This window comes from Cupressus sempervirens, chromosome 10 (assembly GCF_028749045.1).
Source record: "Cupressus sempervirens isolate cs-2001-9-10 chromosome 10, ASM2874904v1, whole genome shotgun sequence".
NCBI classification, from domain to species: domain Eukaryota; kingdom Viridiplantae; phylum Streptophyta; class Pinopsida; order Cupressales; family Cupressaceae; genus Cupressus; species Cupressus sempervirens.
The window spans coordinates 265582314-265609392 of record NC_143127.1 but is presented as its reverse complement, the minus strand read 5'-3'; the positions used below and the strand labels follow the sequence as shown (position 1 = coordinate 265609392).

General features: G+C 34.7%; 1 protein-coding gene across 6 annotated transcripts in view; it reads left to right on the top strand.

Moving 5' to 3' along the window:
- LOC149533654 (appr-1-p processing enzyme family protein) overlaps positions 1–26510 on the top strand; it is a 158236-nt gene extending 131726 nt beyond the window's left edge. For 2 of the 6 annotated variants that reach the window (XR_016357942.1, XR_016357944.1), the window contains 6 exons: positions 11799–11866; positions 24918–24987; positions 25214–25288; positions 25442–25533; positions 25633–26113; positions 26199–26510. Coding sequence is in view for 3 of the 6 variants with exons in the window: in XM_089806955.1 (XP_089663081.1) it covers positions 11799–11866; positions 24918–24987; positions 25214–25288; positions 25442–25533; positions 25633–25717 (390 nt within the window). In the remaining 3 variants the exon portion in view is untranslated. Of the gene's footprint in view, positions 1–11798; positions 11867–24917; positions 24988–25213; positions 25332–25441; positions 25534–25632 lie in introns of all 6 variants that reach the window. The other 4 variants (XM_089806955.1, XM_089806957.1, XR_016357943.1 and 1 more) reach the window with 3 other exon arrangements.
- The last annotated feature ends 569 nt before the right edge of the window (positions 26511–27079 follow it).

The following is a 27079-nucleotide window of genomic DNA, read 5'->3' as shown; positions in this document are numbered from 1 at the left end:
AGGGAGGGTTTTGCAAAGGAGAATTATGGGTCGGATGAAGACAGGTCCAGGGACTATCTTAGGACTTTGAAGGCTGCAATTCAGAAGGGACACAATGTGGCATTGTAGGCTATGACTCAGTGGAGAGAGTGGCATTTGGTTCGAGGTCACATCAGGGGGATTTGTCTACAGTGGCTTCGTTCATGTTTTGAGGAGAGAGGTTGGCCAACAGTGGAGATGCCGAAGATGTTGGCAGATTGGGCCACCGAGCCAGACTTGGCGCCGCGCAACACTCCGCTAGAGAAGTTGGCGCACAAGATTTTGGGATTGTATAAGGAGGTTTATTATGCTCACAGGCGCGCAGAGGCAGACAAAGCAACGGATAGGATTGCAGTGGAGAGATCTCGAGCAGTTGAGAGGGAGGTTAGGGAGAAGTTAGCGGCGGACTTGGCCAACCAGCAGGCAACGTGGGCAGCATTGTTGAGGGATAAGGAAGCGGCTGTGTGGGATAAGGATGTAGCAAAACAGGAGTTGCAGTTAGCCAGGACGCAGGCTATGGATGCGGCGCTTCTTCTAAAGGAGGCCGTAGAGGTTAATTCATAGATATAGAAGGATTTGAGCATCTGGACAAAGTAGGTCTATGAGTTGCATCGATAGTAGCATTCTTCAGGGGCACCACCTTCTCTCTAGTATTTTTGTTTTGTTGTATGTGGGTTGTCTCCTATTTTGTTAGTCGTTAGGAGACGACTTTTCTTTTCGGGGGGGGGTGATGTCCTCGATAGATTTTGTATTATGTAGCCAACTGGGTAATGCCATCGGAAATTTTGTATCTGGTAGCCGACAGGTAGATTAGGATTGTTTTGTAGCCGACGAACCCCTTTGGGAAGGTTAGGCGGAAAGTATTTATACCCCGTCTGGGATCCTTGTAAATCATGTTATGCTCTGTATGTAACCTGTTGGCATATGCGAAAAAGGAGTACAGCTGTTGCTGTTCTTATTCATTGTCTGTGTGCATCAATTAATTAATCTATGCGATAAATAGCATGGAGGTGAATTTGGATGCTTATTTGGTGATCTGTGCCATTATGGAGGAGTTACAAATCAAGTATGATATCAATTACTAGTATAGACATTACTCCTGATATTCATAGCTCATTGGGAGTTACTCTTCTTGAGAGATTCTATTTATTTTAGAGGTAGGAGTTTATTGCATTTTACCATGGTTTATTGGTAAATTGTTTTAGGAAACCATTTGTGGTATTTCTCTCCCATTGTTCTATAGTAGTTTCATATCATATTTTACAGGTACATAGATGTCGGAATTCTCTAAGAATGAAAAAAGAGTACTTCATAATGGATTTTGTTGTAGAATATTAATACATTTTTAAACCTCTCTTTGATGGTAGAGTTTTTCCCTGAAAGGAGTTGTCCACTGTTTCAAAGCAATGTATTAATCTGCATTACTTAGGAAAATTTTTCATTGTATGTTTTTTTCACATAGATTTAACAGCATAATCAAAAGAAGCTTCCCCCTTGAGACATTTAAGGATACCATTCTTCCAAGAAACACGGTGATTCACGTGATTTCATTCAAGCCAAACGATTTTTTGTGAATCAGTGAATCAAATCAGCGATAAAGGGTTTATGAAATAAGTTACTAAATAAATTTCAAGGGTTTTTTTAATTTGCCAATTCAATTCCGATTCATGGTCGATTCACGATTCGATTCGGTCTTGCCGATTCCGATCTGATTCTCATTACTTCGAAGGATACTATTATCCCAAATCTTTTCACATTCTTCAAGATCAATTTTTGGAGTCTCCTCATAAATTAGCAAAGAAAATTTACTATCTATTGAACCCTTGTCAAGTATGATAAGTTACTTGGTCATTGACTAAATTAAACCCATTTGACACCTGGATAATTAGCTCTTGACTTTAGATGGAGTAAGGAAATAAGTTGCTTCAATTAGAGATTATGAGACCACTATCCCATAACATTGCCGTTTAACTCCCATCTTTTATATTTTCTTTCAAATCAAATTCTTGCACATTCACATATGGCATTGAACAGTTTATTTGATTGCAAGATATTTGGTCACCAAAAGTGACGGATATCCTTGCTTTGAAAAGGAAACTACTTGTCTGAAATTCTAGGATTGATGGAATGATTATTTTGTATGGAATGCAATTTTGTTTATGACATGATCAAATAACTGAGCAAAATTTAAAACTCTTCTATAGCTACCACAAAGCGACTACAAGGAATGCAGCTGTTAATCAATTGAAAATCCAATCATAAAGACAGAAAAAGTCCTTTTTAAATTAGCCAATTTGACTGCTGTTATGTACTGATGATATCATTCCTTTGGACAACTGACAACCTGACTAAACAGTAATAAATAACTTTAACAACTGTTTGAAAAAAGTCACAAAAATAATGGACTTGATCTAACTAAGTTTTAGGCAACCTTGAAGAATAGGAACAATTGTTCAAAAATGTTGATGATGACTTACAATTGACTCCAAACCCTAGGTGCTGAGAAAAGTTTCTTAAAATCTGATTCTTTCAATTGAAATCTTTCACCTACAATGTAGAAAACTAGGTCCTTTTGCACAAAATCGTTGCAAATCTGTCACTAGAATTGTCAAACCCTTGAGAACCATGGAACAATAAATAGTAAGAATCAAAATATATTTATGGGCAAGTCTTTTGTTTATTTCTTCTGTTTGTTTTCAAGTTTGCCTATAAATAGCACATCAACTTTGCTTTTTTCGTTTTTTGTTTAGCCTAAGACTATAAATGCACTGTTTCTGTTTTATTAAACCTGTTGTCTCTTTATAGAACACGTGCTCATGTATAGCAATGCAACTTTAGAAATTTGTATCCATTTAAGGGTGCAGTTTTGAGTTTCGTGGAATTTGGTCAGCCTTCTACGATGAGCGTGCATTTATATGGAGTTGCATTATTCAAAATGAAGTCTGTTGAAGCCTTGATGTCTTCCTATGATGAAGTGAGTTTGGTGGACTTTGGTCAGCCTTCCATGATGAGCATGCATTTTTATGGAGTTGCATTATTCAAAATGAAGTCTCTTGAAACCTTGATGTCTTCCTATGATGAAGCATGTGCCTGATGTTAAAAATGTAGCTTGAGTTGGATTATATATTGACTGCAAATCTTAATTGAATATAATATAAAATTTAATGTATTGATGTTTGAATATATATGTGTGTGTGTGTGAATTAATAATTAAAATATTCATGATGATTTTCGACTGACTAAGTTACTTGTTAAGTCTGACTTACCATTCTCACCATCATCCATATTATCACCATCGTGAGGCAGATATAATAATCACCGTCCATACTAATATTGACGTGGGACAGTAATGTGAGTTGTAATGTTTCACTGGTATTATTAAAAGACAATGCTTGGATATCAAGGGTCACACCCACGTAGGGTCATGACCTAATGTGACCCAAGCCATGTAGAGTCATGCCCCTACCTAGGGTGTGACTCTCCAACTAATATTTATATCTCGAAATGATCGCTGCTGGTAACATATATCAGTCATCTGCAATACTAATATCAGCACTCGATCTTTATAATTACTACAGTGATCTCAGTTAAATGTCAAAATATCAATAGCATCATTTTCATCTCTGTAATATCATTAGAGATTAACTAAATCACTGTGAAATATCCTGGAGCAATGGCAGGCTACAGCAATACTTTATATATATATATGAACATTACCAGGGTCTAAAATAGAACTTCAATCTGTATACAACAAACATTGAATTCAGTATAATTCAGTCTGAGAATTTGAAGAAGAATTAAAATAAAATGCACAATTCCTATGCCAGACAATGAACCAGATAAGACTACATGGAAAAGGCATAATAACAAAGTCATGAAATCATTATAGATGCAGTGAAGGATCATATACTACTAGTTATATCAAAAATGGAAACTGCCTAACAAATGTTCATGACTCTTAAAAATACATATAACATTAAGAATACTAGCAGGGTTCTCACCTTAAAACATCAACTCCTTCGTATCAAAATGAATAAAGGAGAAACAATTATGTCATACTTTATAAGAATTACGGAGCTAAAGGATCAACTATCAACTATTGGAAATCAAGTAGACGAAAAAGAATTATCATTGATAGCTCTAAATTGGTTACCAACATCATGGGAAGTGTTTATTCAAGGTATCAGTGCATGGCCTGAACTCCCTAAATTTGATCAACTAAAGAATGACTGCACTCAGGAAGACTTAAGATTAATTACAAGAGGAATCAGTCTAAATAAAGAGGAAAAATTACAAGCCCTGCATATAAATACAAACAATAATAGGAAGAAGAGAAATCTCAAACAAAAAAGGGGAAAAAATAACACCTAACAAACCTTTGATAGGAGAGAGATGTCTAAAATACAATGCTTCAAATGTGACAAATTCAAACACACTGCCATGTACTGCCTGGAGAGAAACAAAGCTCATGCCTCCATAGCTGAAGTCAAGGAAGCTGAAAATTTAATGTTTTGCTTAGCCTTATCAAGTGAACTGGCCACTACCAAGAATACTTGGATAATTGAAGTGGAGCATCTCAACATATAACAAGGCCTATATCAAATATTGGAAAAGCTTTAACAAGGCAGGCTTGGAAAGATGCTATGAGTGAGGAATTCCAATCTATCTTGAAAAATGAAGTCTAGGACATCGTGCCTAGACCCAAGAACAAATTAGTTGTCTCCTACAAATGGCTATTCAAAATTAGACATGCATCAGATGGAAGTATTGAAAAATACAAGGCTAGATTTGTCACTAGAGGGTCCTCTCAGAGGGCTGGAATTGAATATGAAGAAACATTTGCCCCTATTGCTCGATATACCTCCCTAAGAAGTATAATCGTCATTGTTGCATCTAAAGGATGGAAGATACATCAAATGGATGTGAAGACTGCATTCTTAAATGGTATTATTGATGAAGAAGTATATCTAGAGCAACCTAAAGGCTTTGTCATCCATGACAAGAACTCTCATGTGTGTAAATTAAAGAAAGCTCTCTATGGCCTTAAACAAACCCCCAGGGGATGGTATGAAAGGATAGACAATTACCTTACCATGTTGGGATACTCCAAAAATGAAGCGGATCCAAATATATACTACAAAGTATCAAATGGTGACATTTTAATTCTTGTTCTCTATTTTGATGATTTACTAATTATAGGGGAAGATTATCTCATTGCAAAATGCAAATGTGACTTTGCATCTAAATTTTATATGAAAGATCTAGGTCTGTTGCACCATTTTCCGGAACTGGAAGTATGGCAAGAGGAGAACTACATTTTCCTAAATCAAGGCAAAAATACTATTGACATCTTGAACAAATTTGGAATGGCGCATTGTAAACCAATATCTACACCAATGGAGACAAATCTTCACAAGCTTAGAAGTGATGCATCTCATTCAGAATTAACAAATCCCATACTTTATCGACAAATTATTGGTTCATTAATGTATTTGGTGAATACTCGTCCTAACATCTATTACGCAACAAATGCATTGAGTCAATTGATGTGTGAACCAAAGAAAATTCATCTTATGGCAGCTAAACACATTTTGAGATACTTGCCTACACTATTGTTTTTGACTTAAAGTATGACAATGTTGAAATACATCTACACGGGTATTCAGATTTAGACTGGGTCGGCAGCTCTATTGATTGTCAAAACACTACTAGATGTTGGTTTAGCTTAGGGTCAGGAATGATGTCTTGGTTCAACATGAAGCAATCCTTAGATTCTCAGAGCTCTACTAAAGTTGAATACATCGCAGCCTCTATGAGAGCTCGAAAAGTTGTTTGGTTAAGGAAATTACTGGTTGGATTATTTGGAAAATCCTTGAACCCTACAGTTATACATTGCGACAATCAAAGTTGCATAAAACTGTTAGTAAATCTTGTCTTTCACAACAAATCAAAGCACATCGAGATCCGCTATCACTACATCAAGGATATGGTGGAAAGAAATGTCATAAAGTTAGACTACATCAGCACTGATGAACAAACTGCAGACATTCTTACCAAGCCTCTCTCAAAATTAAAAGTGGAGCACTTAAGAGGTTAATTTGGTATGATTAAAATGCAATTGTCTTCTTTTGAGATTGAATCTCAATTATGTTTAAATTAATATATAATTATATTTACTATCATGTGAGTTACTACATGTGTATGTGTAAAATCTCATGAAAGGTGACGATCTTCCATTTGTGTTTCTTTATTAAGGTTGCCATTGTAAGATGACGATCTTTTTAATGGTTTGACCAAATATCATGATGGACTACACTCAGTTGCTGTCCCACAAATCATGATAGCCGCTTGTTATTCTGATGGAATACATTTAATTTCAGTCCTGGGGATCAAATAACACATATCATTCTAGGATATGATATATTTTCTTGGTAGGCATCATGGACTTGATGCCAACACACATCATGAGAATATAAGAGTGATGAATCTCATATGGATGGAAATTCATGTTGCATCTTGGTTATATGGTTATGCTGTTCCAGAGCACCATATTGAGTTGATGGTAATATCCTTAATCCTCCCTAGCTAAGAGGGAGTGTTAAAAATGTAGCTTTAGTCGGATTATATATTAACTGTGAATCTAAATTAAATATAATATAAAATTATATATATTGATATTTGAATAGACACGCCCGCGGGCGCGTGTGTGTACACACACACACACAATTATATTTATTTGAATTAATAATTAAAATACTCATGATGATTTGTGGCTGACTGAGTTACTTGTTGACTTACCATTCCCACCATTGTCCATATTATCACCATCTTGAGGCAGATATAATAATCGGCATCCATACTAATACTGACGTGGGACAGTAACGTGAGTTGTGATGTTTCATCGATTGTATTATGGGGATTATTAAGAGATGATGCTTGGAGTTATCAGGGGTCACACCCACATAGGGTCATGACTACGCTGGGCCATGTAGTGTCATGCCCCTACAGAATGTGTGACTCTTCAAATACTATTTATATCTCAAAATGATCGCTGCTGGGAACATATATCAATCATCTGCAGTACTAATACCAGCACTCGATCTTTATAATTACTACAGTGATCTCAGTTAAATATCAAAATATCAATAGCATCATTTTCATCTCTGGAGTATCATTAAAGATTAACTACATCACTGTGAAATATTCTGGAGCAATAGCTGTCTACAGCATTACTTTAAATATATATGAAAGACATTACCAGGGTCTAAAATAGAACTTCAATCTGTATACAACAAACATTGAATTCAGTGTAATTCAGTCTGATAATTGGAAGAACTAAGATAAAATTCACAATTCCTCTGATCTATATTCCTAAACACCTTATTATAGGAGAACCTTTTGTTTTGTCAAAATCTTTCCATTCCTTGAGAGAGGTACCTGCCTCTATATTAGGCAACATTATTATTCTGTGAAAAATTGTGTCTTTGCAAGGGAACATGCTCACACACCGAGCAACATTTGCACTTCCTGACATTTATGCACCTCTTCACATAGGCCTCGCCATCATTTTTCCATACCAGAGTGAAGTTTTGGTTTTTAAAATTTTTCGCTTCATACGACATTGCAAATATTCTGACTAGAAATGACAAAAACAGCATTGATGAGTATGACTCATGATAAAGAAATGGCAAGGTTTTGGTTTAAAATATTGTAACACAAGATGAATTTTTTGAATGGGTATAAAAATTCTGAATCTTTTTCATTTGAACCTATCCATTTTGGCTCATTTTTACACTTAAAGAGATAGAATAACATAAAGAAGAGGAAGGCTTAAGGTTTTATTCACATTTTCATGCAATATTGTAATTGTTTTCATATTAATAGCAAATGCTTTCACAGTGCTATACAAATTCATTTATTACAAATGAAATTTGTCTTATATAAGTAATCTACTATTAAAACTTAACTGAGTCCAAGTCAGAAATGGGTCTACCAAGTTTTGGTGAGTTGTGACTTGTTGAAGATTCAATCAACATTGATGGAGATAGAGAATGTCATCCAAAGGAGTCAAGTGGATCAATTGGTTGGATATAGGACAAATGCTCAGTAATGGATTAAGCAGGTTTGGACCAAGGTATGCAAACCGTTGATGAGTCATAAACAGGCCCATAAAAAACAGAAAAAGGAAGATATCTTGGAGATAGAATACAGAATGCTTGATGGCATATATTTCTTTGAGGGCCTTTTAGAGCTCCTAAATATGATGGTTTCATTGGATACAAAAGAATAGGTGATATGTAATGACCCCTTCTACTGGGTTGGCTTAGAATGATCTGGAAAAATAAGAGGTTCTCCAGAAGTCGAATCTTGATGTAATTAATCATATTTAAAACCAACTTGTAGGTATCATCACTAAACTCTAGTAGTAATTCTGGATGACATCCATATTCCCCATATATCAGATCAGGTAATGGATGGTAGATTTACAGCTGCTCGAATTTGGACACGGTCTACGTGGGGTGCTCTTTTCCCAATGTGAGCAATTTACACTCCCTGTCCACTACATAACTAATATAACGGTTCTTATAGACTTATCCACAATTTATTAGCAATATTAATTAGACTTAAATTTGTGTACTTCATCACATTGTAAATCGGATAATTAAAGATAAGCGTTTATTTCTAGTTTTTATTTGTAATAATGGTAATAGTTGAAATTGATCCTTATCATCAACAATAATATATTTATTATTATATGATGTTTGCTTCATTACATGTACTCTTGATATAAATGTTCAATATTCATTCTAAGTACAAGTATATTACTAATACTACCATATTCCCATTTATAAAACAAAATATGCTTAATGGTAATATTTTCCATTTAATAAAATGACTTGCCTTAATACCTTTTTTTTATGGGGTCCACTCAAAACCCATTTGTATATGTACCTGCTGCATTGATTACTATTGTTACATGCACAACGTGGTGTTGTAGGATCATACTCCACGTACCCCTTAGTGCTAGTTGTTAGTGTAGTTTTTTATTTTTCCTATTTTGCTAGGTTTTTCCTACACTTTTAATAATCTCGCTTAGGTTAATAAAGCATGTCTTATTAGGTGAATGGTTGTGAGGTGTCACCTTCCTACATGTAAGCATCCATTAGCTATCTTGGGAAGATACTTTGCTATCTTTAGTCCGATAGATGGTTGCTCCTCATTAGTTGGTGTTGCCACCTCCTCCCTCTTCCTAGCCTATATAAGCATGCTACCTGGCTTGTATTTGCATCTCTTGTTTTTTGGCATCCTCTTAATGCTATTTTGCTTCTAGCATTTGCATTACTTTCTTGGAGACTAACTCTGTGTTGCTATTTTGATTTTGTATCATTTGCATTCATAGTTTAGATATTTATTCTTTGCACTAGTTTTCTGGGTTATTAATCTTTTCAGATTCTAACACTAGTGGTCTTCCATGTCCCCCATCTTCTATATACTTTCCACATATTGTAAGTCCACGTTCCCTTTGAGGGCTTCTTTTACTTAGCTGATGTGATGTGATCTACGTGGAAATCTTCAACAATTTGAGCCTATAAGGCCCCCAATTTATTTCTCCTTTTCTGATCCACAATGCCGATCATCCCAGTGAGCACACTTAATTCCCAAGTGGGCAATGCCTAGTCACCTGGGTCAGCGTACCTTCTGTCACATGCATTTATAAGGGTGGTGTAATGTCGTATGTATATGATTTCTTCCTTTTTCCATCATTATCTTCTGCTTTGTACATGTACCCTTTCAGTTTTTATATGCCCTCTCTTTGTAATAGATATGATCACGAGTTGCAACCTTTTTCCATATTCACTTCGCTTAGTTTATCGTACACGACCATTGGCTAGAAATGAGGTTTCGACTATGATATTTGGTAAGTAATATACCATGTGTACTTAGTACACTCTATCTTATATATTTGACTAAGTCAATGGTATCCTAACAATTAATTTTCCTATATATAATATGCCTTATTTAATAGTTTTATTTGTAATATTGAAAATTATCGATTAGTCAAATTTATTCTTATAGAGAATTAGTTAATTTGTATATCTAAATATATTATCTATGTTAAACATGGCCCGTACATAATACAGTTGTATAACTTGATGATTGGGCTTCCTGAATCAGCAGTTAAGGCCTTCAGGAAAAGAGCAAGTTATTTGATGCTAGGCAAGATATTTAATTTCATATCATCTATACCCTGATTATATAATGGTGGTGATATGAAAGAAAATGATGTGGCAGAGGTTTGGGAATCTTGGGACTGAATTTCACAATCAATATAAGAAAATCTTGGAGGTAAGCAAAAACTCAACAAATAGGAGAGGGATAAACTTAGCAGCATTTACATACATGAGAACATGGGTGAGAAAGAACATTTTCCTATTGGATAGTTGTTTGTTGAAAGCAAAGATGCATTGGCAATCTGTGTTATTTGAATAAACATGCCTGTGCCACCAAAAGGTTGAGGTGAAACAGTCATTTCAAAGTTTCAGAAAGTTCAATTGTAAAAGGATTTTAATTACAAACTCAACAATGCCAAAGAAGCCAATTGATCTGCGAGTGTTTTAGGGGCTGACTGTTTAATGTTTGTTTTAGAACTATTTCTTAGACATTAATGAGGGTCTTTTATTAATAAGCTAGGTTTTGTTTAGGTAAGAAAAACTAGGCTGCCCCTACAACAGTGCTCCATGATAGCAAGATTTACTATTTTAGAACTGGTCCTTTGTTTCCCTATGTAAAGCCACTCAAGTAAAATAGTACACTTTTAAAACCTTACTTTCTTTTTATCATTGGCTCTTTTTATTGCTATGTTTTTTCAAGTAATTGAGTATAAGGGTTTAAATTGGGCTTCATTTCCCTCACAGCATGTAGGAAATCATTTTATTGATGCTTGAATGTTGTAGTTCCTTGCTGCCATATTTTCTCATTTCATTAACACCCTTTAGGTATCAACACCTCATCTCATCTCCTTTTTATTGCTGCATCAGCTGTATGCCTATGTTGTATTCTACCAACAAATATGGAACTACCACTTCAACGAACTGTTCAGGTACTAAGTTGTCCTTGGGGAGAAGCGAATGTTGGTCTCCACATGAGAACCCAATGTCTCACCACTTGGCCACAGCCCCATTAATACAATACTTTTTATTGTTATCCAATATATCTGACAGTATGACAAATCAGTTGTGTCTCTATTTTTACAAATGTTATATTAGTTTTACTTTCCCAAGATTTTACACAATTTTTCTTGTTTAAACTTACAGTAAATTGAATCCATAAGCACTCTTAACAATACTGTGTAAATGGATTCTACTGTGGTTGAAACATTAGGTTGAAGGAACTCATTCAACTGTTGAAGAACAATTTGAACTACTTTATCAACTATTCCAGAACAACTTGAACTATGTTATACTCTTTGCCAAAGAGGAATTATGTGCCTTCTCTCTTAAGTGATCAGGATTTAAATTTATAGGTACAAGACATTTAAAATCTTTGATACAACAATTTACAATTTAGTGCTTGAAAACATAGAAAGGAAAAGGTTTTTTCTGCTGTGAATCTTTTTGTAATCTTTGAGAAGTGAAAATTAAGCTTGTGCTTTATTTCATAACTTATTCAAATCAAATAGTTATTGGGTTCTTTTACTAGTTTGTGGATTAGCAGATCTTTGATTGGCTCTCTTGGACTGAATTTGAATAATTAATGCCGCCTCATTTTTTTCTGTGTAGGAATTTGAACCTCTAATACAGAAACCTTATACAATTGTATATTTTCACTCGGCAGCAGCTTTGCAATTGTGAGTTTTGTCTGTTCATATCTACAAGAAATTATATGCTAAATACATTTCTGTTCGAAAGTTATGGCTAATTTTTTAATTGTTCAACCAGATACATATGCATGTGCATTATTATTTCTCTTATCTGATATTACGACAGAAGAATGTCAGTATTGGGAGTTTGGGTTGATGTTGAATGCTACATGACAATGCTTTGAATTCTTGTGTACTAGGTTGGTATGGTGTTTTGTGTGGATGGGTTAACATTTTTATTTTATTCTCTCTTTCCTATCCTTAACTGAATCAGGTTCGACAAATTCATATGTGCTCTTTTTTATTTCATTTATGATTTTATCCGATGAAACTGTTTAAAAAAGCAATCATTTCTTGAATATCAAAGGGGAAATGTGATGTTGATTTGTCGTAGGACCCTACCTTGCTCTCAGTTTAAAAATTTGCAATCTCAACAATTTTGTTATATTGTTTCCACTTTACATTGGAACTTAATTCTCACAGCTGCTTCAGATGGAACCATTCCATTGGAGCTGAGTTATCAGCTTTGGTACTATAGTTATACACAGACCAAGCTTTTTTAAGTAGGATGGGAGTTTGCAATCTCAACAAGTCAGAGTCTATGCTAATTATAATGCAATTCAGTTCTTAATCTTTGATATGCCCAAGTGTTTTATGGAGGTTGGGTCTAGCTAGCCAGCTTGTGAGTTATACTGAACATTCAATGCAAACAGGAACAACAAATGCAGAAGCGTTACTATACTTTCAAAGAGAATAAAGGATGGAAAACTTTGCTCACTTTTTCTTCACAAATAGGGTAACATATATATGCTAGCAATACTTAAGTTAGAAATCAACACTATGAATACACATGGGTGAATCCAGAGATTGATTGCTTGGCATTGAGAATGATCGACTTGATAGAACTGATGAGTCATGAGATGGTTAGTTTCAAGAACTATTGATGTGCTAAACACATGTCTATACAATTTCTTGACCTCTTTGATTAAGTCACTGTTTGGACAATTACCTGAATCTTTTTTTTGTCAGAGTCTTGGCCTTCCTGTTCATGTGGAGCTTGACAAGATCAATGCACTTCACAGAAATTCTTGGAAATGTTGTGAAGTTTGTGAGCTACATAGTGGTCACAAATTGTTGGAAGTCACATGTGTGTGGTCAAGTATTCCCATTCCTTTGAAACAAATTGTCCCATTGCGTGGCTATCCAATTGAGGAAAGTAGATTTGGAGTCAGTAAAAATTGTTCCTCATACCAACTAGCTTGATCTGTATCAGTATGCAATCTTGTCTTCACAAATTAGAAGAGCTTGGTCTGTTCTGAATCCTGAGGATGTTGAACAGAAAAAGGCTCAAACAAAGGTGCTAAGTATATTTTGGTTAATCTAATATTTAACATATGATGCATGCCCAATTATGTAAGAAGACCTAGGATGGATGCATTCTCAGCCTCACCAGTAGTGCAAAGTACAGTTTAAAACGTAAGGACCATATTGCAGTGGTTTGATCATGTGGCAAGGACATTGGAATAGCTTTTTGGATATAGATGCAACCAGACATTGTCACTGATCTGAGAGTTGTGTTTTCCGATGCAAAATATGATTTTACTTGTATTTCCATTGTTAGCTAGTCAAAACCTATTAACTTGATCCTGCACTTGTTGAATGTGTTGGATGAACTTCTTTGCTTCATCTAATTCCCTAGATTGTACAATAGTTTCTGAAATTATGGAACATGAAAAGAAAAGTTAAAGAAGTGTTGTAGTTTGGATTTCATAAAATACTTGAAATGTTGTATCTCATGTAGTACTGTGTCACTCTATCGTAGACATGTTGTGTGTACACCATGTTATCATCTCAATTCTCAGGAATGATGATTAAATACTTTTGATCTATCTACTTGAGTATTTAGCACTTCCCTTAGAGTTTGCTAAGATTGTCTGACAGACTTGGAATTATTGTCATATACTATGGAACGAGGAACCTGAAGTGTATCCAAATGTGCTAGAAAAAGATATATCTAACAAAATAGCCACCATAGGCTGATCTAACTTAAGAATTATTCTAGAGAAACGCAATGCATGCTAGCTTTCTAAAATATGTGATTGCGTCTTTCTTTTTAAATCTATTACCAGCTTGAAACATGGTAGAATTTTTCAATTTGAAAAAGCATGTTACTGGCATTCATTATCGATATTATAGAATTGTTTTAGTGGTTCATTATGGTATTTAAAACTCGTGTATTTGTAAGATTGATGACTAGGCAATGTTGATGTTTGGTAGCTTCAGTTGGATAAACTATGAGACTAAAGGGCATATATATATTATTAAATAATCATTTGTTATTATATTAATTAGACAATAATGGATAGACATGTATCATGAGGAGACATGTCTCCCCATGTCTCTTCTTTAATATAAATAAGAGTGATATCGCTGCCATTGGAAAACATAAACCTTACAAGCAATGCAATTACATCTGCAAGCGATCCTCATTTCTCAACATGGTATCAGAGCCTTACTGCAGATGTAAATTAAATAAAAAATCAATAAATAAAGAACATGAGTTATTGCCACATCTATAGGAATCCACGTACATGCAAAGGAACAAGACATGGAAAGTAGAACCTATGGCAAGGCACGGTAACCAATAATGCTGCACCACTAAACAAGGTCCATGTGACAGATAAATATTTGGGGCTAGGATTCCATATACTGCAGATGCTTGCCAAAAGGACTATACCATCACATTGATTGCAGCTCCCACACCAAGCGACAACCACTTCCATCATGTGGTCATCATCGAGAAGGGAAGATTTAATATACTGTAAACATTATAGGTGATGTATATCATTTCCCTAATCATTCAGTGGTACCAAACGCTCCTGCTGACTATACAGTCTTTTGTCCTAAGCACCCACCAGCGGTTTGGGAACATCGATGTGGCTATGGATATATTGGTCAACCCGAATGTGGTGCTATCATTGTGGATTGGAAAAACAACATTGACAATTCAATGCAAGCCAAATTCACATGTAAGTTGTTTAGAAGCAACAATATTCAACTAGTGACCTCATAGAGATATGTATTAGACTGGACAACACCAGCAGTGATGGAAGAATATGGGAATCGATTCTTGCTTGCAGCATCGAGGAAATCGGCTATCATAAATATAATTAACAAAGTTTTTGGAGATGATCCAACAATGCACGACAATACCATTAGACCCAAGATCAATTATGTAGGAAGAGAATGCACCAAAGATGCGTATAGAATTGTAGAAGTCAGATACAGATAATGATTTAGAATATGGAAGTAGTAGATAAGAACTTTCATTCAAAATTATGCAAGATTGAAACTCATGTAGCATCAAACTTTATTCACGATAACAAGGGAATTAATGGAGAAAAGAAGTTACTTATGGAGTATGGAAATAATAGATGAATCCGCCAAGAAAATTGTAAGAGAAAGACAATGCAACCTCAATTGGTTTCACATTTCACCTAGAGAATTACAACAAAGTTGGTATGTTTGAACTAGACTTACGGAATTATGTGATTGCTAGATGTGGTTGTTGTGCATAGAAGGTATTGATCTCGTAGTTGGGGCCAGAATAGAGTTAGCAGATGACTATTTGGAATGAACAAAGAAGTATCATGTATACAAGAGACTTATATTATTAATACACAGGTGTCACCCTTAAAGCTATGTGGACAAAAAGAAGGCACAACGATCACTGTAGAATGTCTATGAAGAAATAACCAATGATAAAGAAATATAAAGTGAATATATATATATATATACATATATTAATGAGATATTATTATTATTGTCTTTGATTATTATAGTAGTCTCTCTCTTATTTTTGTTTTAATAGGTACTATGAGAGTTATTTACCTTGATATTTTTCTAGAATGTTATTGTAGGAAAAGGGAGATTGATTTCAGACTCAGAGGGAGTTTGACACCTCTTCAAAGGTAACATTGGATAAAGAATGTCTATGAAGAAATAACCAATGATAAAGAAATATAAAGCGAATATATATATATATATATATATATATATATATATATATATATATATATATATATATATGAGATATTATTATTATTGTCTTTGATTATTATAGTAGTGTCTCTCTTATAATGTCGATCACTATAGAATGTCTATGAAGAAATAACCAATGATATATATATATATATGAGATATTATTATTATTGTCTTTGATTATTATAGTGGTCTCTCTCTAATTTTTGTTTTAATAGGTACAATGAGAGTTATTTACCTTGATATTTCTCTAGAATGTTATTGCAGGAAAAGGGAGATTGATTTCAGACTTAGAGGGAGTTTGACACCTCTTCAAAGGTAACATTGGATGAGCAATTATGAAGATTGATATTTAGAGGGAGTCAAAAAGTTCATGTGTGTGATTGGATGATTTTAATGGGCTTACACCCTATGTACATCATGAGGAAGTGACAACTTCCAAATGATTATCACTCATATTTACAGAATTTATTGAAAGGTGACGATCTTACAATAACTGAGTTTTTTATTATGATGGATATCTTATGATGTCTATGAAGATCATGATAGATTATACTTTTCATGGTGGATGTTCGTATGGTAAGCATTATGAGAATGCACGTGCACATACCTTGTGAACATTTTGAGTACATGGTGAATGTTATGCAAATTAATGTTCAGGAGAGCATTACACAAAGATCTTGGTGAGTATCAAATGAGTTGACATTCAGGAGGCATTACTCACAGTTTTGGTGAATATCTTATAGCTCAACGTTCAAGAGGCCATTGCTCAAAGAGTACATGGTGACTGTCAAATGAGTTGACATTTTGGAGGCCATTACTCCTAATATCTTTATATTACATTGAGGTAATATATGGTCATGTGTTTATCCTCTCTAGCTAAGAGGAAGTGTTGATGTTTGATAGCTTTAGTTGGATAAAGTATGAGACTAAAGTGCATATATATGTGTGTATGTGTGTGTGTGTATTAGACAATAATGGATAGACATGTCTCATGAGGAGACATGTCTCCCCATGTCTCTTCCTTAATATAAATACGAATGATATCGCTGCCATTGGAAAACATATAACTTACAGGCATAGTAACACGGGGACGCGTCCCCCCCCTTTTTGCCCGACGTCTCGGAGACTTCAACGCACCGGAGACTTGGGGACTCCGTCTCCCCGTCCCCAGCGGTGCCACTAGATTCCACCACCTCCATCGAGGATGGGGGACATCCTGTTATTTAGTATTTGCAAATTTGACTATTTATGTTTAATGTTCGATGTTCCAATTCAATGCAATGTTTCAAGTATTCACTCTTTTACATCTTTACATCCTATATTGCAATACATATTTTCATAACTAACATTTTTAAATACCATATGCATAGATATATACACCCCTCTTGTCCCCCCACCACCGTCCCCCTACCGTCCCCCCGCCGTCCCCAAATTAAGGCCCCTCTGTCCCCCCGTTTCGCCGTCCCCCCGTCCCCCAGGGTGGTGTAACTATGCTTACAGGCAATGTAATTACATCTGCAAGTGATCCTTATTTCTCAGTAGGCAAGTTACTCATCCAATAATTCGCCTACAAGTTGTAAAGTTTGCACCGATTGTTCACTGTAGAACCTATGAGTTGATGTATAAATTGCAAGTTTTGGTCAATAATTTGTCCATTGTTGCTCACAATAAAAAATGTGTGTTGATTCATTGCTTTTAGTCCATTTACCCCCAAACTTTTGGGAAGGGGATGATGGGGGACAACGGGACAGGTTTCCAAGACGGCAATTTTGGGGACGGGGGGCGGCAAACAGGGACGGCTATATATATAGGGGAATTTTAAAATATACTCTAAAATTTGCAAATATACATGTCATTCATATGAAACTAAGAACAAAGCATCTCATTTAACCATTATAGAACCTTAACATACACCATTTGAATGTCATCTATGAAATAATAACCATTTTCAGTACTCAATTGTCAATATGCATATCAATATGTGAACAAAAATATTTAAATATAAATTTAGCAGTGAACAATATCATAAAAATTTGAAAATCTAAATATGCCCAAAGGCTCGAGGGCTGCCATAAAGTTTAATCAGCATGTTCAAGTTTTTTTGTTTACCTTTTTTGGCTTTTGCTTTGCAAAAATTGGGGACGGGCCTCCCTAGTCTAAAATCTGATCATGTTGGAACTTGCAAGGGATGTGCCCTAGGAAAAAATATCAAAGGATTTTCCCTCATAGCAAACATAAATCAAAAACTATACTTGAACCTATTTACACTAACTTATCCAGCCCTATGTCAGTACCTTCAATAGGAGGTTGTTTGTATTATGCAATCTTTATTTATGATTTCTCCAGGAAAACTTGGATTTATTTCCTAAAACTTAAAGAATCAAACAAAGTATAATCGAAATTCAAAAAGTTTAAAGCACTAGTTGAAAACGAAACTGGGAAGAAAATCAAAACTCTAAGATCTGCCAATGGGGGTGAATACATCACTGAGAAGTTTAAAAATTCTGCACCTCTGTAGGGATTAAGAGGGAGTATACAGTATCTTATAATCCACAATAGTATGGAGTGGCAGAAAGAAAAAATAGAACTATAATTGAATCAGCTAAAGCTATGATGCAGGATCAAAATCTTCACATCTCATTTTGGGTTGAAGCCTCAAATATTGTTGTATACATCCAAAATAGATGCCCTCATTCAATCTCAGAAAATACAACTCTTGAAGAAATCTTTACAGGGAACAAGCCAGATTTAAGTCACTTGAGAACTTTTGGATGTCTTGTATATATTCATATCCCTAAAGAAAAGAGATCCAAATTAGAACCCTCTAAGAAGAAAGGCATATTCATTGGGTACAACGAATCCTCCAAAGGTTACAAAGTTTACATTCTAGGAAAAGGATCTATTGAAGTCAGCAGAGATGTTAAGTTTTAAGAAGGCACTACATATAGCCTCTCTAAAAACATTGAAGAATCAAATGAGGAATCAACCACAGAATTAGATGAAAACCTTATAGTTGAGAATCAGAGGGAGAATCACTCAGAAGATCATGAGCCCTTATCTTCAAATTCCTGAAATGTTGAAATCCCTAATAGCAGGAAAAGGTCACTTCGGGCAAGAAAGATGATTGAAGAGAACAATCTAGAATCTAATGAAATCTTTAGAGAAAGTAAGAAAACTAGAAGTCATTTATGCTATGTTGCCCTCGTATCAGAACTTACCAAATTTGAACCATCTAGTATTGAAGAAGCCTTATCATGTCAAGCCTGGGAAGATGCAATGATTGAAGAATATCAGTCTATAATATATATTAAAGAATGATGTCTGGGATATTGTACCTAGACCTAAGGACAAATCATTTGTCTCCTTTAAATGTTATTTAAAATTAAACATGCACTAGATGGTAGTTTTGAAAAACACGAAGCAAGATTCGTTGCCAGAGGATTTTCTCAAAAGGCTGGAATTTATTATGAAGAGACATTTGCTTTTGTCACTCGATACATATCTATTAGAACCATTATTGTTATCGCAGAATCCAAATATTGTAAGATACATCAAATGGATGTCAAGACTGCATTGTTGAATGGTGTTATTAATGAAGAAGTATATTTAGAACAGCCAGAAGGATTCATTATTCATGATAAGAACTCCTGTGTGTGTAAATTAAAGAAGGCCCTCTACGGCCTTAAACAAGCCCCCATGGCATGGTACAAAAGGGTAGACAGTTATCTCACCAAAGTAGGATACTCCAAAAATAAAGTTGATCCTAATATATATTTCAAAATATTAGATGATGATATGATAATTCTTGTTCTATGTGTTGATGACTTACTAATTACAGGAGAAGAGGATCTTATTGTCAAATGCAAATAGGATCTTGCAGCTGAGTTTGAGATGAAAGATCTTGGACTTTTACACTATTTTCTGGGTTTGGAAGTATGGCAAAAGGAGAACTACTTCTTCCTAAACCAATGGCAAAAGGAGAACTACTTCTTCCTAAACCAAGGAAAATACACTATTGATATATTGACCAAATTTGGAATGATCGACTGTAAGCCTTTACCCACACCGATGGAAACAAATCTTCATAAGCTTAAAAGTGATGCAATTGAATCTGAATCTACGGATCCAACATACTATAGACAAATAATCAGATCTCTAATGTATTTGGTAAATACACGTCGTGATATTTGTTATGCAACAAATGCATTAAGTCAATTTATGTGTTAACCTAAGAAGGTTCATCTCATAGCAGCCAAGCACATCTTGAGATATTTGCGCAACACCATTAGATTTGGTTTGAAATATGATCATGTTGAGATTCAACTACAAGGTTATACAGATTCTGATTGGGCCGATAGTTCTATCGTCTGTAAAAGTACTACTAGATGTTGTTTTAACCTTGGATCTGCCATGATATCTTGGTTTAGCAAAAAGCAGTCAGCAGTTGCTAAGAGTTCCATTGAAGCCAAATATATATTACGAAGTAATTGAAAATATTTGCTCAATATTAAGAGTTCAAGAGATCAATTTATACAAGAGATTGAACAATATTTCCTTAGGAAACGATCGTAAAGAATAGAAACATTCTATTGTAGAAATAGGAAACTAAATATTAAAAACTTTCTAATATATATAGGAGATTACAATAGATAACCATTAGATAATAAACAAAGATAGTAGAAACTATCTATTATCGTAATACCCTTCCTTAATGGTTAATCTATCCAAACCATGAAACTTTCAAAAAACATAAAAGGCAGATTGTGTTTGCTTAGAGTGCTCCACACTGTACACTTAGATAGGGCAGCTAAGCGCTTCTGACATTCAACCTTCTTGTGCCCATAAGTGGCAATAGTTGCATTGAATGTACTTTTTCTTGCAACCGTCTGAAGCTGGAGTAGAGTACCTCTGCTAAGAAGACTGCTGAACCAGAACCACCTTATCAATGTCACGATATTCAAAGATGGTTTGCATCCGTTCTTTCTATTTGCCATAATTGCGGCCATTGAACTTCTGATTTATCTCAAGCAAACTAATAGTTAGAGATGCCATAGCACATTTTTTAGTGAACAAGCATGAAAATCTGTGAAGGCACGTACAATATTACATTGATGAACATCTTAATTTGTTCCCTAAATCTACTACTGGTATTAACTAAACCCAATATCCTTGTAATGCTTGGGCATCCCAAATATGAATGGAGACTTAGAAATATTCTGTATTAGTTCGCATACGGATTAGCAGGCATATTAGTGTTTTGTTTGTTGACTAAGTCCCCATAGGGACATGACCCTGCATGGCAATAGCCACATAGAGATGTCTCTACGTAAACTAACTTCTGCCTCCTTATTAATATGCAATCATTATTCGAGAAGAATGCATCAATTACCACTGCATGTCAAGTACTCGAATCTGCAGTCAACACTGAGTCTACTTCCTTCTGCAATATATGTTCAATGCAGTCGTGTCTAAAGGTGCCTTACATCATTCTGAACATTGGAAATTGATCAAATCTATCACAGTGATATCAGATCTGAAGATACAACAATATTTATATCAGACTCTCAGTTGAGTAAAACTGATATTATTCATTGTGTGACTCTATCAGAGATTCCAATTTCATTTACAAGATTAGTGTGGCCATTGAGAAGAAGGTTTGTTTTAACTTCTACCTTCAACAGTTTGGAAGCTGATTTTTTTGGGATCGATAATTCCAATTCCACACTAACAAATTGTTAGTCAATTTGCATGGAGATTCCTATCTAAATTTCAAACACCCTGTCAAGCATGTGAAGTTGTGAACACATGGTCTCAGCACCCTACTTTTACAAATTAAAGATTTGTGACAGGCTTGCCTATGCAGTTCATGCAGTTTTCACAATGTATAGGTTTGTTGGCAAACTTAAATTCTTAAAGTAGAAAATATCTATGATGAATGTGTAGTGATCCCATAGCAGATCCTCAGAAAGTGTGATGAATTTGGTCAATTGAGCAAAAGGACCCACATGAATAAGTATCTTTTGTAACACCATGTAACATCCGGATTTCCCGGGTCTAATTTATCATTCAACATACTCAAGGAATACAATTACTACTTCATTTCGTAGGAAGACAGTTATATCATTCATGTTCATGTGATAAGATTTACCGTTAAAAACAGTTATACAAAATTTCTTAACTAAGAACTTGAATTACCATCAAATGAAATTACTACAAAAGTTGAAAATCACATACCTCGGAATACTGAGTTCGAATCAAGCTAGGGATGCTTCTGCAACCACCCGGGTTAGTCCACAAATACACTATAACAATTTCATATGATGACTATCATCTACAAATCGCTATCTTAAACTCAAATAATAATTTTAAATAAATACCACTATATTTTAAAGTAGGGCATCACGTACCACTGTATCAATTGGGACATCATTTACTTTAACTGTGACAGTATCTCAAGATTAGAAAATATACTTATATTCGTTATTCATATATATGGAAGTAAAATGATGATAACAGTGAAATACTTCAATTTAATCTTACCTTCTCATAAATAAAAATGATAATACCTGTTTTCCAGTAAACAATTGAATGCATGGCTTATCTCTATATGACGCACATCCGCCATCTTCAGAGAGGTGAAACATTGTCAGGCGCTTAACCACCTAACCTCGGCCCACAATATATCCCCACACGGTCTCTAACGAGAAAGGCCCTCCCTACCCAAAATTGACAGGGAACATCTTACCATCCACTGGGCATCATGGTATACAACACGCCATACGACTTGGCAGCAGATGTTCACAATAACATAAATGTGCATGAGCTATTAAATAATTCATATTAAATGATAAATGTTGATATGTCATAACTAATATTGATTCTTATTATTGATGATCGCTTTCTCACACCTCATCACCCATCTTCTTGATTACACAACCGGGTGAGTTCTAGGTATTCGGGATTCTCTGAACAATCGGTTTTGTCAGTTTTACATGCATCCAACATTTCACTAACTGTAATTACATAATTATGTTCTTGAAAGACCTCAAATTGAATGTCTAATTAATTAATTCCATCCCTTCACCATAATGCCTAGTGAATTCCATGGTATTCGGATTTATGATAATATTTCCATCTTTGTATGGTTTGAATGAATGTATAACATTCTAAGCTAAATTTAATTGCTCACAGCTTTCATAGCATTTCAATCTTTTATTTGCATGATTGATACACTCAAAAGAATCAAGATTCATTTATAATATAAGAACAATTACCAATAACTATAAATCTATTACTGTCCACCATATTTCAGTCTGTGTTATATTGGTTTCATTACGTTGGGTTTTCATGATTTCATATTCATCACCAAATTGAGTATAAATGGAAGAATTTAGATTCTAAACTTCATAGCATTACCATTCATCATTTTGAGACAATTTATGGATAAAGGGACAATCAACGATATGAACATATTTGGTGACCTAATATCTTGTTACTGATATCCAACTGGATGATAACTTTATTGCCTAAAACCTCTTATGAATTCAAAGAATTTCAAACCTCACGTATTCGATTATATATGAATAAGAAGCACGACAAACTTTAATACATAGGTCAGCGTCACATGATCACATGGAAATTGACACACTGTTTCAAGCAATGTCTTAATATCATAAAGAAAAACCATAGACATTAAAAGAGGAAAACGACAGACCTAGAAAGGGAAAACGACAGTAACCTTTACTTAAATCATTGCCATAATACAGATAGCTTAAGGAACGAATTTTTGAATCCAAAATATTCCTGTTGAAAGCATAATATAAATGGTTATGGGTTGCATCTGATATCTCTTACGTGACCAAAAACTAAGTTCGACTTGCACTTGATTAAATTCGCCAACCCTGCTATCAATCCCATGGCAGATGGAAAACGTTTTTAAGTTGGGAAAAGATAATTTTCTGAACGAAGGTGACGAGGTGATGCATTTTGAGTAGAGCAAAAGAAATTCACAGAGAAGTTGTATAGAAAATAGGAAGCTGGATATCCGTATGGTGCCGATACACAACAAGGCAAACATATAATATTTCCAAGTCGACCTTACGACTTCCTTGCCTTTACAAGATTCATACACAAATATTTTACTCAATCGGTTTGAAAAGAAACGTAAAGAAAGAGGGAAAATAAAATGAAAAGGAAAGATGAAGAGTTTATTCATTAATATTATTTTATATTATCTTATCATCTTGGTTAAGTTTATAAATGCAAACGTTTATAAATATTAATTAAAATATTATGATAAAAGATATATTAAAATCGTTAGAGATATGTTTATATATTTTAACCAAATTTTTTAATTTAATTATTTATTTAAATAACTCATGTAGTTCCACAGACATATTCCGGCTAGGTCTTTTTATCTGTCTGCCCAATGATGGTGATGCCTTGCCTAATTCTTTTCTAACAATGCTTTCACCCCTTCGACATGCTCCCTACAAGGAATTCTTCATAATTAAATTATAAATAATAAACAATCTTAACAGTTAACCTTTCATCTTAATTCCATGAATTCGCAATACGATCAACTATTATGTCATCTTCACTTGAAATCATAACGACTAACTATCTTACCATTTCACCAAATTATATCAAATTAAACTGCCAACTGACTTCATGTGAACCTCAACATCTATATTTCAAGCTAGGTCAAAAATTGGGATGTAACACACCAAATAACCTTCTGCACTAGATAGAAGCAATGGAAATGCTATATTCTGATATTGGTACAATAGAATATAATGTAATAAATGAAATGTACATAGAGAACCCTTGTATGCAAGGGAAGGGTAAGGCATAGGTCAAAATGTGATTATTACATGTTTCATGATAAAATCCACTGCATTTAATGACTTATCAATTGCACATTATACAGTGTGGTTAGATATTTTGTGTGGGTAATAACTAGTTTTATCATCTGACGTTTCATCTCAATTTACAGGCAGCCTGATTTAGGATGGATGAAGCGTTTGGAGCAAATACTTGGTCGGAAGCACAAGCGTAATTTGCATGTAAGAGTAGTCCAAAGTTTGCACATATCTGGTTCATTTTTCATGTGCTCTATGGCAGCCTTTGAGTTTGATATATATTTTCTTGCAAGACTTTTAAATAAGCATGTTATACATGCACTGAAGCTAGAGTATGATACTGTCCTAATTCAAGTTCATGATAGTGAGTTATTACCACATTGTATGATATCTAACTATCAAATAGGTTCTTCACATTGTATTTTTACAGGCTATTTATTGTCTCCATCCAACCCTTGGGTTGAAAGCTACAATTTTGGCCTTGCAACTGCTTGTGGACGGAGAGGTAGGTTTGGAATTGAAGTACAGATTGACCATAATTCCAAAGGGTATAAAGACATGCAGTACCTATTCTGTTGTTTCTTATCTCGGTCAAGCATCAGAGTTTTTTTGACTCTAGAATTATTTATAGACTTAATCCTCCTTAAAATCTTTGCAGGTCTGGCGAAAGGTGGTTTATGTAGAAAGGCTTTTACAATTATTTAGATATGTGCCAAGGGAACAGCTGACTATTCCAGATTTTGTATTTCAGTAAGTATTGATTGTTTATTATGGATTTAATATCTATGCATATTAGATTGTTTATTTTTAGTGATCAAAAGTTTCTGATTTTTCAAAACTTTTGAGCAGGCATGATCTTGAGGTGAATGGAGGAAAGGGTCTTCTCGTTGACCCAAGGACAAAGTTTATAACCAACAGAATTACTGCCTCGTAGTGATCATAATGATATTTTGTATATTTTTCTGGTTAAGATCATCTTATGTTGCTGGTACATTTTGATTGCTAAATTTCAGTGGCCTTGCAAATACATTCACTGAGTTGTTTTTGGAGCCTTACAATAATCTGTTACAGTTTTAGTCATGCGGTGACCAAGTCAGGATGCCTAATGGAAACTGCACGCTTTGATTGGTGCTGTTTTAGTGCAGGTGCAAGGAGCTAAGTTTAGGCTGTTGAGCTTGTTAGTTGGTGATTTCAAATATTGTAATATTCATTTTATCATTTACATATTGAACTGAATACAGCTGGCATCTTGAAGATTGCTTGAATTCCAGTTGGAAGCAATTGTAAAGTGTTTGGCATGTCTGCTTCAAGTAGTTTGGCTGTTCACATGGTTAGTTTGTGGAGCCCAATATTTGAATAGCGCATTTCAGCACGTGCATTCCAATTCTGATTCTTTGCATTTGTTTCCTTAACAGTAGTACATGGTTCAGCAACTTGAGCAAAAGCTTTTCTATACATTATTGTAAATTTGGAAACGACTTTCTCCAGCTGTTCACACTAAATTGCCGTTTCGGTTACACAGCTCTGTGATGATTGGTGTTATTATTCTATACCAGAGGGTTTATCCAATTTACACTGTAAACAAAGGCTATATTGCCACTTCCATAACAATCAAGAGATTTCTAGTTGAAGCAGAGTGGATCGCGGTTGTTAAATTTCCACTGTGGACAATGTAGACATTTTTTTGGCGAAGCTAATGGTCATATTTTTTATTTGTGATTCTGAAAGGCTTGTTTGTTCCAAGAGTTTTATGTAATTAGAAGTCTCTGAGTCCTCCCTCTCAAAAACCTTTTGCAAATAGTGGTGAAACATTGTTATTACAAACTTGTTTTTATCTGCTATAGTTTATTTTGTAATCATCTGTTGCACACGACATTATTTGGATAAGCACATCTTGCCAATATCAATATTAAAAAATAGATTAGCTGGTTTCACGGATGATATTTTCTTCACCAGCAAGTTACACAAACTGAACTTTATATATAAAGCTATTGATGTGCCCGTTGGATCAAGACCACAATAATCTTTGTGGAAAATTATAATCATGCTATTGTTGCATGCCTACATGCCTACATTTTTTAAGCATGCTTTTATAGAAAGGAGTTTCTTTTGCAGCTCTATATGCTTAATCTTCTCTCGACTATAATAGGTGAACCCTGAATAATGTCCATGGAGATATGGTATAAAAGCTGAGCATGTTCATTTGACGGAGATTGCCCACTGGTCATACTATTCTAGAGGGGTCATAGGTGAACCTTGAATGAATTCCATGGAGATGACTTGCCATTTGTATTCT